A 14,971-nucleotide genomic window follows, 5' to 3' on the forward strand; every position below is an offset into this window, starting at 1 on the left:
TTGTGTGCAGACTGAAACTAAAAATAATTGGAATGCTATTTGTAGGCAACAATATTTTTCATCTTGTGGCCAGCTGTGTGTCCCATTCTAGATATCAGACATAGAGATTTTGAACTTCTGCACTCGTTCTTGAGGGGGGAAAGTAAGATGCATAAGTTTCCATTAGCATTGAAAGCTGTAATACCTACCTGTAAAACGAATTTGTGTATATGCATGCAAATCACAATGGTACATGGCGAGAGGAGATGGCAGCTAAGTTCTCTCCTCTTCGGTACGTCGCACTAAAAGGTGCATGTGTTTGCGCACATGCACACATTTGGTTTTCTTTGGTGGGAAAGGGAGAAGTAGGGGTTAGTATATACATTTTAAAGAGAATAATATTCTTAGGGTCTCCGGTTGCTCTTTTATCCCTGGTTTCATTTTCTGCAAGATCAAAATGTAGGTTGCTGGGACTGAAGATAAGCTCAGGAGGAACATTACTGCAGTCATAGTCCTTTTACAATGTATCTTAATTGTCATTTCTCATCCATGAGGAAGAAGCTGACACATAGGCATATGTTTAGTAGGGTAACAGTTTTTACACAGAACAGTTTTTTTTTTTTGCTCTTTGACTTGTTTCAGCATCTGGTAAAGGGGAAAAAAGTTGGTCTCACAAGCTACCTGACACAGTGATTGAGGTATTGATGGCAATGTGCATTTCATTAGAGGTGCTGTGATAGAGACAAGGCTTAGACCTATATCTGTGGTGCTGACATCTACACATTTCATACAAATATTTTTGAAATCCTTATTTTTTCTTTCTCTGTTTGTATATATCAGAACTTATTTTCCGCAAGCTTCTTCTATACTGTAAGCTACCATTTAAGCACAAGTGGAAATATAAAAGAATATGTACAGTAGAAAGCTCTAAGAAAAAGATTATCCTTTCTAAAGTTGTTAAAGCAATTTTCTGTTGCATGGGCTTTCCTGTTTAATATTTACCATCCATATTATCTTTCTTCACATAAACTTTAGTAACTGTTTCTAATAAAGTTTAAGGACACAAATTAGATTAATTTTTGGTTAACATTCAGAATTAGATGTTTTGAGTTTTCCAATATGAATTAGAAATAATCAAGCCACATTTGCAAATCCAGTGCTTTACGCTTACTCTACAGATGGTTCTGACTCCAGAGATAAGCCAAAACTCTATCGTCTACAATTAAGTGTCACTGAAGTTGGAACAGAAAAATTTGATGACAATTCTATCCAGGTGAGGAAAAACAGCCTCAAGTGAAAGAGCTGATCTGAACTTCAACCAGTCACATGTGTAATCCTGGGAGCGAACTCAGTTCACTGAGGACCATAACGATTTAATTATTTAACCCCCTCAGCATGGGCCTCACGCTTTCCTGTTAGTAAGCATTAATGCAGAATGCATTTAAAAAAAGCCACTCTGTACCTACCAGTTTACTTCATCCTCACCACATCTGGCTGAACTGACTTACCCTTACAAGTCAGAAGGGCAGATAAATCTAAATGCAAACACAAAGGATTTTCTGTTGATCAGAATGCTTTGATTTTTTTTTTTTTCTGTTTTGCTTAAAGAAGAAACTGAAGGCTTGATCCTTTAAACACAAAAATGAATACAGGCTGTCCTTGGACTTACGACACAATATGTCATAATTTGGAACTGCAATCCACTCCATTGCGTGACCAAGCATCATAAAGTTGAAACCAATTGTAAGTCAAATTGGTGTCAATTGAGAAGCGTGGCAAGTCAAACGTCGTAAAGTTGAGGACTGCCTGTAGTCCATTGAGGAAAAATTCCTAATCTTACCACAGGTACCTATTTGGCTGCAACTACTTTGGCATCAGAATTGCCTCACAGTCTTTAATGTATTTATCCTCACAACAACTTTGTAATCTAGGGAAGTACGGGGAACTGAGGCACAGAGAGACTGTAACATGCCCTAAGTCACACATGATGATTGTGGCAGAGGAGTCTCTCATGTCCCAGGCTACCACCCCAACCACTGAACCATCCATCATCATCCACTTTACTAGGATGTATTTGCAGGTTCAAGTCTTTTTATCCACAAAAGGACTCACGTGTTGCAATATCTATCTTTTAGACCTCTTGAAAATTACTGGAATTCACATACCCTGAGTTTTAGGTGCCTAAGATCCCTATAAAATGAATGGGAAGATGGGAGGATGGGATCCACAAAAATCAACCTGCTAGTTGGGGAGCTACTTAAGCCCCGCCCCTTTCTTGGATCCAGGGTGCGGGGAAGTGCCTATCTCTGTTAGTGATCTGCAGCTGGGAACCCCTCACCAGGAGTCAGGCGGGTTAGAGATCCAAGCAGTTTCTTGCAAGAAAGGCTTAGGTGCCTGCCTAACGCCACACAGATGCCTGTGGTGGAGAGACCTCCCTTATCCCAGTAGTTAGGGCACTCACTAGGATGTGGGAGGCCTCTCTCAATTCTCCCTGCTGCCCGATGAGAAGGCATTTTAACAAGGATCTCCCATATCTCAGGTGAGTGCCCTAATCACTGGTCTATGGGATAATCTGACATGGGCCATCTGTGTCTCTTGTTGAAGCCATTTCACTTTAATAAAATATTATTTGGGCCGGAAACTACGAGAATCACTCTAGTCCAGTGACTAGGTCATTCACCACAGAGTTGGTAGACTCCTGTTCAAATCTCCTCTTACCAGAAAGAAGATGGAATTGAACTGGAGTTATCCAATCCCAGGTGATCCCCCCCCCCCCCCCAAATATGGAGTTAGGCAAGCTTTGAGCATGTCTATCAGATCAGACCGCACAGGCAAGGTAGGTGGATCAGTGCCTATCTTCCCCTATGTAGCGGGGCGAGACTCACCAGTGCGGCGTCTCCTGCTGGCTCTCCAGGGAATTAGCTCTTCCAGCACTGGAGCGCCCTCTGCAGGCCGGTTTCTCACCTGCCACTGGCCACGTGTCCCTCCCGGACCCTGGTGCCTTTTTCCCTTGGTTCTGTCCCAGCAGGACCCCCACTCTGGGTCTCCCCTCCCAGGGAACCCCCAGCCCTCTAGACCCACCTTGCCTCAGTGGCTACTGCCACTCATCAGCTACTCATTCATTGGGGCACACTGCAGTGTAATGGCCACTCATCACAGGCAAGGCGGTAGGATCTGCTGCCTTTGCTTATCCTCAGGCTGCCCCTCTGCAGCCCCAGTGCCTCTGTAGGCCTTCACCAAGGCCTGCAACCTGGGGGTTTATCAGGCTGGAGGTCCCCAGCTCCCTTTGCCCTTCCCCAGCGCTGCTGTGCTCAGGCACCCTGTTCCCAGGCAGCTAGCCCTTCCCACTCCAGGGCTAAAGTGGGATGACTTTAGCTCCTAATTAAGCTGGGCACAGCTGTGGCTGCTACTCCAATCAGCCTAGCTTGGCTGTTTTAACTCTTTTTTTTCCCCCAGCTGCAGCCCTCTCCAGGGTTGCTTTAACCCCTTCGGGACGCTACACTCTAGTTTGAGAATTGTGCTGGGATTGAAGTGTCAGGCAGCTGTGTGCACGCTCAGAGGCAGAATCTTAGGCACTTAAGGAACTTCTGCAGCAAAAATGTAGGCACCGAAGGAACCTATGGGGTTAGGCAGTTTTGTGTGGATCACAGTGGTACCTAAAACTCAGACTTAGGTTCCTAAATCCCTTTGAATCTTGTAATACAATTATGGGCAGCATATTTATAACAAAACAGTATATTAATAATGTGTAAAGTATATTTTGAGCAGAAATATTTAGCTTAAAATGTGCTGCAAAAACATGTTATGGTTGTCTTCATTTGGAGCAAAGCTTAAACTAAGATTAAATTACTGATGCTTTAATTGGTAAATTTCTAATGAAAGTTCAGAGGCAGGAGTAAAACTATATCAATATATTGCAATTAGGGTGAATTGCGATACACAGTTATGCTTTGTTTCTGCAGTGATTCTGAGTTAGGTCATTTTAGAACTATTTAATATTTGTATTTTCAGTTGTTTGGTCCAGGAATTCAGTCTCATCACTGTGACCTCACCAATATGGATGGAGTTGTTACTGTTACACCAAGAAATATTGATGCTGAAACTTATGTGGAAGGTCAGCGTATTTCAGAGACTACCATGCTGCAGAGTGGCATGAAGGTTCAGTTTGGATCATCTCATGTATTTAAATTTGTGGATCCCAGTCAGGACCACATTATTCCTAAAAGAACTCTAGATGCAGGTCTCATGATCAAAGGTCCAAGGCACAAAACTGGGTGAGTACACAATCATATTTTTTTGAGTTAAAATAATATAGAGTCTTGAGTGTAAGACCATCAGGCTGTGAGTGGCTACTCTTAATTGTTCTAAGTTAAATTTATAGTAGAAATAACTATTATAATACTTTAGCTCCACCTTGTGAAGTTTTTAGGACTTGCATATGTTTCGTTATTAAATATAGAAGTGTATTTTTCTCATGACACGGAATCACAAAAATGGGGGAAAAAAAGCAAAATTATTAGAATCCTAACACATTTCACGGCAGCTCAGTCAAACACTAGGAACATAAGGAATTTACTAACTTTACATAGTGAGTCTGGTGCTTTTCTTTCTCCTTAGACAGTAACTTCGGAAGTTTCATTAGAGCAGATGTGAATAAACAAAACAGGAAAAGATGTACTCTGGGTGCATCTCTTCTGTTTGCCACCTACAATCCAGATACAATGTACCAAGAGTTTCAAAAAATATCTGGATTCCCCCTCAGAAATGGATGATTGCAAAACTCCATTTGAGATGTCAGAATAGGGAGCCCAATATTTTACCTTGTGGCCTTGTCTTCCGGATGTGTAACAGTTGCTCCTCTTTTTTCTGTGCCTAGAGTCCATCAATCCAAAGTTTCTCCTATCATTTGTGTTCATATTATTTTGATGGGTGCAGTATAAAAACATAGATTAGATATTGCCTGGCCTTAGGGCTTCATGTTCATTGGGGATGTAAATATGCAGAGAGCCCCAAGAGTTAAAATCATACGGAACTACTTGGAAGATGTAAAATATTGATGATCTGCTCACGTCTCTGACTGGTCCAAAGGAAACTACTAGAGTAGGATGTCTGGGTGGAAGACATTGAGGCACAAAAGCTGATCATGTAAGAAATTATCCATTTTGAAAAACTGGGTGAGAAGAGGCATATTATGCTGTCATTCAGTGTTGCCAGTTAATTTTAAAAATCTGTACTTTTTACCACACTCCTCTTCCTATTCTGGATTTATGTTTAAAACTGGAAGTACATGTGGGCATTCAGTATAAGAAGTTAAAAAGAATTTTGTGAAAGCTGCTTTTCTGTGATCTTCATTATGGGCGAAGAGTTATTCCTTCAAAGACATTGGTCCAGAATCAGTCAGTCAACAGGTTTCTATCCTTTTTTGTGATTCCCCTTCAACCCCCCCCCCCCCCCCCATATCAGAGGAAGTCCAGTCAACATTTGAAGTGTAGTTTATAGATGTTACATTCCTTTCAAGGTCACAAAATACAATCCACCAATATATCAACTCTTGAACAGTACCATACTTTTGAATTGGTTTAAAAAATATTCACAGTCCAAAGATGGAGCAGCTCACTGAATGTGGAGAGGGTGTTCCTCTCCTTGGCAAGCATTCAGAAATGTAATCCTAACTGAGAGCAAAGAAAAAAGTGTCCTTTGTAAAACCTGTTAAACTTTGTTTAACTTATGAAGTTAAAACTATTTTATGTTCTTCACCTAAATAAACCACTGGCAAAAACTACTGTTTTACAACCATTTTAAATTATGATCTGAGGAGTGACCACATTAAACAGTCTACTGTAGTATTTGAAACTCAGATTCTTTTGCAAAAAGGCTGTACTCACTTATTGAGTTCTCTCTGAGATCTGTTGCCATGCATATTTTCTCAATTCAGAACAGACCAAAATTCTGTAAAGTTGATAATTTTATAGTTGATATGCAGCTTTTTTCTCAACAGGATTACTGCAGTAATTAGAAAGTAACACCTCTTTTTGTGACTTGGGTGGCTGTGCTCAGGTCCAGAAATATCCATTGTTATAATTAATTTCCAGTGTCTATCTTCATAGAGTGGGTGTTGGAGTACTGCTGCAACAGAAACCTTTATGTGCAGTGGGGGTACCCAAAACACACACAACTTTATATTTTCATTGGCTTCTTCCCTGTGCTGGGATTTGGCTTCAAACTCCCTAATTTTGTCACCCTGCGGACTCCCATTGGTTGTAGGGGTGTCTAATTATGCGTTTGAGTTTTTCGTGCTAGAGAAGTTTGTTGCCAGGGAGTATAAGGTGATACTACCTAGAGATGTAGGGTCCCATCTCTAGGTAGTAATCAGATCTTTCATAGTTCATGGATAATATTTTCATTGAAGAATTAATGTTTTATAATTATGTTCTCAAAACCCAGGAAAACGTATTTGTTTCCTATCCTGTGGTGAGTGTAATGAAATTTGTATCATGTAAAGGTTTCCAGTTTAAGCCTTTTTTATCAATCAGTAGGCAAAAAGGATTGCACTTCACTAAAAATCGACGTGTGTGTTCCAGTTCATTTGTCCATATTAGTCTACGTGCAGAAGACTAAAGAAGCTCACTGCAGGCTGCTCTCCTAAAACATAGCAAATTGTAAAGCAGTCAAGGGTACATCAGACTCTCCAGGCTTCAAGGAGTGTTGCGCTTGCAGCGAGGTGATCCCAGTCACAGACAAGCACTCCCAGTGCATTCGCTGCCTCAGTGAGGGCCACAGCCACTAAAGTGTACCCTCTGTCAGCAGCTCTGACCGACATCCTGCAAGGACACAGAGCTCCACCAAAAAATCATCTTTATGGAGGCAGCTCTCTGACCCCAGCCCTCCAGTGAGCATGACTCTTCCCCTCAACCTTTGCCTTGGAAAGATAGTGAGTTGAAGAAACTGTCTGGGTACTCCACTCACAAGTCGAAAAAGAGAGTGGGAAGTCCCCTCAGTGAGCTCAGGAATAACCAAAAGCAATTACCATCTCACTTGGTTGGTATCCTCAGCACCACCGGCACCAAAATCATCCAGCACCCACACCTCATGGCACAGTTGGTGTCCAGTACTGTTGATAGGCTCGCAGACCCTTTGGGCTTGGGCACCGATTCTGTGGTACAAAGACACCAGGGTAGACTCCCTAAGATGCTTCTGGTATGCGAGCTGTCGTCCGTACCACCAGCAGCATTGACCCATTCGGCATTGGAGAGATTGGTATAGATGAGGTCCCAATGTCCCTGGCACCACCACCAGTGTCAGGACACTCCGTACTGGCAGAATTCCATCAGGCTGGTGACCTGGCTATGTTGGAAGCTCCTGACACTCAGTCCCTTGGTACCAGAACTGAGCCATGGCCAATCAAAGATTATTTCCGCCACAGTTATGCCATGGCCCTCTGATGTCAAGTGAGGGATTGGGCAGTGAGCCAGCTGGGGTTTCTTTATACTCCTCCAAAGCTCTATATGGGACACAATATCAACAGGGTCCAGGAATGTACTACCCGATGGCACCACCATCATCTTGGTATAGTCACCCTTGAGCAACTCCACCAGGCCCTATGCTACTGCAGTGGCCATACAAGGACCTCTGGTGACTCACCAACAGCTTGCTTCAAGGTCACCGAGCATCATCCGAAAGCCTCCCAGGCACTCCCCCTCAGCTACACCATCGTATGCCTCAGAATCCCAAGAAGTGGAGGAGCAGGAGGTGGACACAGAGGAGGAGATCACACCCAAAGCCATATCCTCTTCTTCGCTGGGCAAAGCGATCATGCCATCACCACTTTCCATGGCGGATGACTTCTGCTTGTTCCAAGAGCTGGCAAAGAGAGTGGCGGACGCACTTTACATGCCATTGGAGTTGGTTAAAGATACGCATCACCAGCTTATTGACATCCTTCATTCTTCATCTACTTCCAAAATCGCATTGCCAATCAACAAGGCCATCCTACACCCAGCTAAGACGGTGTGGCAAACCCCGGCCTCAGTGACTCCAACATGCAAGCAGGTGGACAAAAAATATGATGTCCCCACAAAGGAATCAAAGTTCCTATTCACCACCCACCATCAAATTCCATCATAGTGGATGCTGTGAACTCTCATGTCTGACAGAACCACTCTTAAGACAACACCCTATGACAGAGACTGTAAGGCGTATTCCTCAGCCAACTTACAGTTTTGAATTGCCAACTGCGAGGCACTCACAGCAAAGTGTGACTACATGAATTACGATAAATTACACAACTTTATTGATAAGCTGCCAGAGAGCTCCTGGGATTCCTTCAAGGCCATCATCCAGGAGGGGCAACTGGTAGCAAAAACATCTTTGCAGTTGGCCCTTGATGATGCTGTTGACACGGCTGCCAGTACCATCTCTACGGCTGTGTTAATGAGATGGGAGTCGTGGCTCCACCTCTTGGGATTCCTAAAGGAGGTCTGGACCACGGTGGAGGACCTCCCCTTTAAGGATGAAGCTCTTCGCCAAGAAGACTGATGCCTCTCTCTGAAGGATTCCATGGCCACTCTCAGGTCACTGGGAATCTCCACATAAGGGCAAAAGACATTTTAGCTCTCAATACCAACAGAGGCCTTATTCATCCCGATTCCCCTCACAACGGAACTATGAGCCCCAGTGGAAAAAGGGAAAGTTCTCAAAGTAAAAGCCATCAGGCTCCCACTCCTTGACCCAGCCACCTGCCCCTAAACCCCACTTTTTACGGGCAAGTCAAGGCTCTGCGAGACCACTCCCCACTACTGTCTGTGACCATGCACCCATTTGGCCACTGTTTGGCAGTGTTCCGTAGTGCCTGGGAGCATATAACCTCAGACAGATGGGTCCTAGAGATCATCAGATGCGGATATTCCATCCACTTCACCTCCCTGCCCCCTCCAGAACACCCTTTCCCATCATCCCTTTTCAGGGACCCTTATGAGTTTACTCCAGCAGGAGATGGATCGCCTCATGCGGTATGAGCCATAGAACCAGTACCTCAACATTTACAAGGCCAGGGGTCCTACTCTTGTTACTTCCTATTACCCAAATGGAAGGCCAGTTGGAGACCCATCCGGGAGCTCAGAGCTCTCTTACTACTATGTCAGTTTCACTGTACACACGCAAACCAAGGGACAAAATATTTCAATCATTGTAATTTATAGATAGGCAAAGTAAGAAAAGTGCTGCTTAAGAATTTATTAGAATTCTGTTTAAGGATATTTACTTTTTGTCAACATCACATATCAAAATATACAATTTGTGTTTCAATGGTTATAAAGCTATCACTTCCTGAATCTCAACATCTACTATCAATACATTTTCTTGTCTTACCACCCCGTAGTTTCCTGCCACTGTGACTATTTAAATAGATAAAAATTGAAGGAAAAAAAAAAGAAAATTTAAATCAATAAAAACAGAACAAATGCTTAAAAGTAAACATTGATATTGAAACATCAAAATCATAAAAAAAAAAATTGAATTCTGTCAAGCCTATGTATAGTTCCTATAAATACAATATTTTAAATACAAATATTAATAAATAAGACAGTATGGCAGAGCTGTTTGGTTTGCAGTGTATTTGCGTAACTATCTTGTGTCATTGTTTTTTATACTGCTTATTTGTAATTCTTGAAAGTTACTAGAGGTTTTTTTGGTCTTAATCTTCTTAGGGTTGTTCAGGAAACAACATTTGATCTGGAGGGAGATGTTCACAGTGGAACAGCATTACCAGCGAGCAAGGTATTAAACTGTGACTAGACTGGGCAAAAATGATATAAATTTATATTATAAAAAATATATTATATATATTATATATATTATAGTTTTATATTCTCAGTTCATAAATCTCACCAATTATGAAATATTGTGTGGTTCTCAAGTGGCACTAGGTAAGCTTTTTGGATGAGTGACTGTCTTTTTATGTCTGTATAGCATCTAGCATACTTTCTGTTTAGGGAGAGAAGAACTTTTTTTAGGAAAAGAACTGCAATTTAAAAAAATATTTTGAAACATGTCAGAGATTTGGAGTAGTAGCATAAGTTCTGGAAGAAATGGTTTACTGGATGGAGGACAGGTTACACAGTCAAAAGTGCGTGAGCAAATGAAGTGGGGGAAGAATGCATTGTAAAACCACTTGTAAAACTGAAGCCCATGATGCTGATGATAGCTGACCTATAAAGAGGAAAAAATGGATTTGTGTGCCCTTTTATGCTTCTTTGGTGTATAAAGAAAAGCAAGATTTTTTTACAAAAATAGGAGTGTTCCTTCCTCCTCCCCCCCCCCTTTTTTTTTAAACATTAGAAATTCAGGTTCTGTCTAGCTTCGGGGAGGGACTGAATATTGGAAAACTAGTGAAATAGCAGCATACGTCAGCAGTATAAACACTGAGCAATTGAAAGGGGAAAAGATTTTTAATCGGTGTTTAAAAACGTCTTTGTTTTTTTATTCTATTACTGAGGTTTTATTTAACCTCCGTAACTAACATTTTGGAGAAAGGCAGCCCTTTATTCCTAGTTTTGGAATTATTCTATAGTAAAGCTGTTTTAAGCAAGAATCTGTAGAATCTTTGCATCATTATCAGCACTGTTATTGGCTTTCTGTTAATGTTAACTTCATTGGTTTTAACATTCCTGCCAGTACATTGCCAAAAATACATTTCTAGTTGGCTGTTGTGATGTTTTGAATAGCTAGTATGAAAATTTCATTGTGGTGAGAAAACATGCTGCATTGCTGTCTTCTTCTGTTCTGTAGTCTTCTCTGTTCCCTGTGCCTTTCTGGCAGCCTTGACATTTTTTTCCACAGTGATGAACATAAGTCTTGGCTGATCTAATGCATGCATGTTAAAGATTTGTCTTCCTGTTTGAGTTAGAGCACCAACAGACTGGATGGTGACAGAACTTCATCAGCATCCAATACAGCTGAACGAGGAATGGTGAAGCCAATGATTAGAGTGGAACAGCAGCAAGATTATCGCAGGCATGATGGCAGGTAGGAAATACATTATCATTTCTAATATTGTCAATAAAACAGACTTTTTTCTGGAAACGTGATGCCAGGTGTCATCAAGATGTATTGAAATGGTAGGAGTCTGCCTGGGGAAAAGAAGTGTTTTAATCCTTTCCAAAATAAAGGATGAAATTAAGAGAATATTAAAATATCTTATTTTTATGTTAGTTTTGATTTTTTCTGTAATTTATATCTGTTTTTTTCAGACAAATTGCTATTTTCTGAATTTGTTAGACCCGTTGTTGATTTTTTTGATAAGAACATAAGAATGGCCATATTGGGTCAGACCAAAGGTCCATCCAGCCCAGTATCCTGTCTGCTGACAGTGGCCATTGCTAGGTGCCCCAGAGGGAGTGAACCTAACAGGTAATGATCAAGTGATCTCTCTCCTGCCATCCAGCTCCACCCTCTGACAAACAGAGGCTAGGGACACCATTCCTTACCCATCCTGGCTAATAGCCATTAATGGACTTAACCTCCATGAATTTATCTAGTTCTCTTTTAAACCCTGTTATAGTCCTAGGCTTCACAATCTCCTCAGGCAAGGAGTTCCACAGGTTGACTGTGCGCTGTGTGAAGAATGTCCTTTTATTTGTTTTAAACCTGCTGCCCATTAATTTAATTTGGTGGCCCCTAGTTCTTATATTATGGGAACAAGTAAATAACTTTTCCTTATTCACTTTCTCCACACCACTCATGATTGTATATACCTCTATCATATCTCCCCTTAGTCTCCTCTTTTCCAAGCTGAAAAGTCCTAGCCTCTTTAATCTCTCCTCAAATGGGATCTGTTCCAAACCATTTTAGTTGCCCTTCTCTGAACTTTTTTCTAATGCCAGTATATCTTCTTTTGATATGAGGAGACCACATCTGTACACAGTATTCAAGATGTGGGCGTACCATGAATTTATGTCAGGGCAATAAAATATTCTCGGTCTTATTCTCTATCCCTTTTTTTAATGATTCGTAACATCCTGTTTGCTTTTTTGACTGCTGCTGCACACTGTGTGGACGTCTTCAAAGTACTGTCCATGCTGACTCCAAGATCTCTTTCCTGATTAGTTGTAGCTAAATTAGCCTCCATCATATTGTATGTATAGTTGAGGTTATTTTTTCCAGTGTGCATTACTTGACATTTATCCACATTAAATTTCATTTGTCATTTTGTTGCCCAGTCACTTAGTTTTGTGAAATCTTTTTGAAGTTCTTCACAGGCTGCTTTGGTCTTAACTATCTTGAGCAGTTTAGTATCCATCTGCAAACTTTGCCACCTCAATGTTTACCCCTTTCTCCAGATCATTTATGAATAAATTGAACAGGATTGATTCTAGGACTGACCCTTGGGGAACACCAGTAGTTACCCCTCTCCATTCTGAAAATTTACCATTTATTCCTACCCTTTGTTCCCTGTCTTTTAACCAGTTCTCAATCCATGAAAGGACCTTCCCTCTTATCCCATGACAACTTAATTTATGTAAGAGCCTTTGGTGAGGGACCTTGTCAAAGGCTTTCTAGAAATCTAAGTACACTATGTCCACTGGATCCCCCTTGTCCACATGTTTGTTGACCCCTTCAAAGAACTCTAATAGATTACTAAGACATGATTTCCCTTTACAGAAACCGTGTTGACTTTTGCCCAACAATTTATAAATTAAACCCATCTAGTGGAGTATTTAAATAGGTACAGCATTTCTTAACATCTATTGGTCGGGCTTCCACATTTGTCAACTGTGGGTTGATGTGCCCCACGTTCAGACACAACTATAAGCCTCTTTTAGTCCTTGTAGCAATGCAGTTGGCAGGATTTGTTGACAGACAATTTCAGCCTCTAGTCATTTCAGTCTTCCCTAATTTGTAAAACATTTATCACAACTTGGTAAAACAATCAAAATATGATGTTTATTTCTGTGAGTCTTCATAAATCCTGTTCTTAAGTTTAAGTTCTTTGAGGGATGATCCCTATATGCAGAGCTGTCTCTTGGGTAGGGTGAATTTGGGCAACCGCCCCGAGCCCTCCCCTTTGGGGGGGCCCCACGCTTCGATAAAATCATGACTGTCCTGTTATTTAGCCCTTTGTCCCGCATCCCGACCGATGTACGATTGGGACACCATTTGTCCCGATATTCAGGTGGGGAGGTGGGGCAGGCAAGCGGGGTGAGGAGGCGAACGGGGAGGCAGGTGGGCCAAGGGTGAGGAGGCAGGTGGGCGGACGGATGGCGAGGAGATGAGCAGGGAGGCAGGTGAGGAGGCTGGGGTTGAGGGGGCAGGCGGACAGCAAAGAGGAGAGCAGTGGGCGGGCGGATAGGGAAGGGGGAGCGCTGGCTGGCGAGAAGACTAGCGGGGAGGAAAACGGCAGACGGGTGAGGAGGTGTGCGAGCCGGCGAGGAGACTAGCAGGGAGGTGAGCAGCGGGCAGGCTAGCGAGGAGGCGAGCAGCGAGTGGGCAGGCGGATGGCGAGGAGACTAGCCGGGAGGCTGATTTGTTCCATGCACCACACCCCCTTAGGGACGGACTATATGTATTGTATTTGAGGTGCACATGCACTGCATGCACCTAAGACTGGAAGACCTTTGCTAGCAGTATCTACTGGTCCATGCCGGTAACCTTCTCTTTTGCACCAAACTGAGGGCTAGCGTGGAGTGACGCTCTCTCCAGTTCCTTTCTACCACCCATGGTCTGAGACCACTTCTGCAATGTCCGCAGTGTTAGTTAGCATTCTTCAAAAAGCGTAGTTGTAAATAGCTAATGAAACCTGTTTTTACCTAGTTTACAGTTAGTAGTTTAGTAGTCTTGCGGGGGGGGTCCCCCCATCTGGACATCCCCCCTGTATGGAGTGCCTAGTATGCCCAGGATTCCAGGACTCAAAATCTGAGTGGCCTGCAACTGAGCTTTTCTGGTTAGCAATAAGCATGATACATGCCTCTGTTTTTCCAGGAAAGCTCATATCCTATCTGCCAGTCCTTTCCTAGTTAAACCCATTGAGTTGTTATGGACAAGCCAGGCATAGAAGATTCCTGATGGAATGTGTAGTGAGACTGAAGTCTGTTCCTGGCCTGTCAGATAACCCTCCACCCCCAGTGTGTTGGGCAGAGGTACCAAGAAGCATGCCTCCGAGCACAGTATTCTCCAGCTTTGGGGATAATCAGACCAGGGCTAAAGACTGTTCCAAAGAAAGTTTGCTCCTACCCCCTCATAACATGTTCACAAAAAACTGTGAGAAATCCTCTTCCAAGCCCTCGTCCAAAAAGAGCACCTCCTCTCTGACAAGCTCTAAGGGCTTGTCTATGTTGGCCCACTAAATCGGCACCGCTGCGATGGATGCAGTGGCATCGATTTAGCAGGTCCGCTGAAAATTTGATAAATTGATGGGAGAGCACTCTCCCATTGACTTCAGTACTCCACCCTCCGAGAAACAGAATGTAAGTTGTCGGGAGAGCGTCTCCTGCCGATATAGCGCAGTGTAGACACTGCATTAGGTTGATGTAAGCTAGGTTGCTCAGGGAGGTGATTATTTTCATGCTCCCTCAGTGATGTAACTTAGGTCGATTTTAAGTGGCAGTGTAGACGAGGCCTAAGTCAGGTGAGACTCTGTGTCCTGGTACCAAGTGTCAGGAGCTTACAAGGAGCATAACACCAGTTTCTCAGAACTGAAGGGCAAAAGTCCCCCTCCATACTGGGACTAACTGAAGGGGCTCAGGGATCATCCTTGGTACTGGTGAGGAAAAGAAGGCAGTAAATGCCTCCTATACTGTTGATGCCAATGAGTAGAGTTGTCAGTACTGAAGACCATGGCCCACCTGAAGTTGGTACCATCAGTGTCACCAATGGATAGAAGCCTGGTCCATTTTCCAGTATCAGGAGCCAGGCACACTGCCCTGAAGAACACTGCTGTCTACACGGACTCAGTCACCAGTACTATTGAGTCTGTGGTGGTGATATGCTGTTGGTTCGC

The 14,971-nt window shown here is 42.8% G+C and overlaps 1 protein-coding gene across 23 annotated transcripts in view; it reads left to right on the forward strand.

Moving 5' to 3' along the window:
• AFDN (afadin, adherens junction formation factor) overlaps window positions 1-14,971 on the forward strand; it is a 219,471-nt gene that overhangs the window by 108,276 nt on the left and 96,224 nt on the right. For all 23 annotated transcript variants that reach the window (XM_075126862.1, XM_048843986.2, XM_075126868.1 and 20 more), the window contains 4 exons: window positions 1,158-1,252; window positions 3,991-4,253; window positions 9,684-9,753; window positions 10,883-11,001. In XM_075126862.1, the coding sequence (XP_074982963.1) occupies window positions 1,158-1,252; window positions 3,991-4,253; window positions 9,684-9,753; window positions 10,883-11,001 (547 nt within the window). The remainder of the gene's footprint in view (window positions 1-1,157; window positions 1,253-3,990; window positions 4,254-9,683; window positions 9,754-10,882; window positions 11,002-14,971) is intronic.

Source organism: Caretta caretta, chromosome 3 (genome assembly GCF_965140235.1).
Source record: "Caretta caretta isolate rCarCar2 chromosome 3, rCarCar1.hap1, whole genome shotgun sequence".
NCBI lineage: Eukaryota > Metazoa > Chordata > Testudines > Cheloniidae > Caretta > Caretta caretta.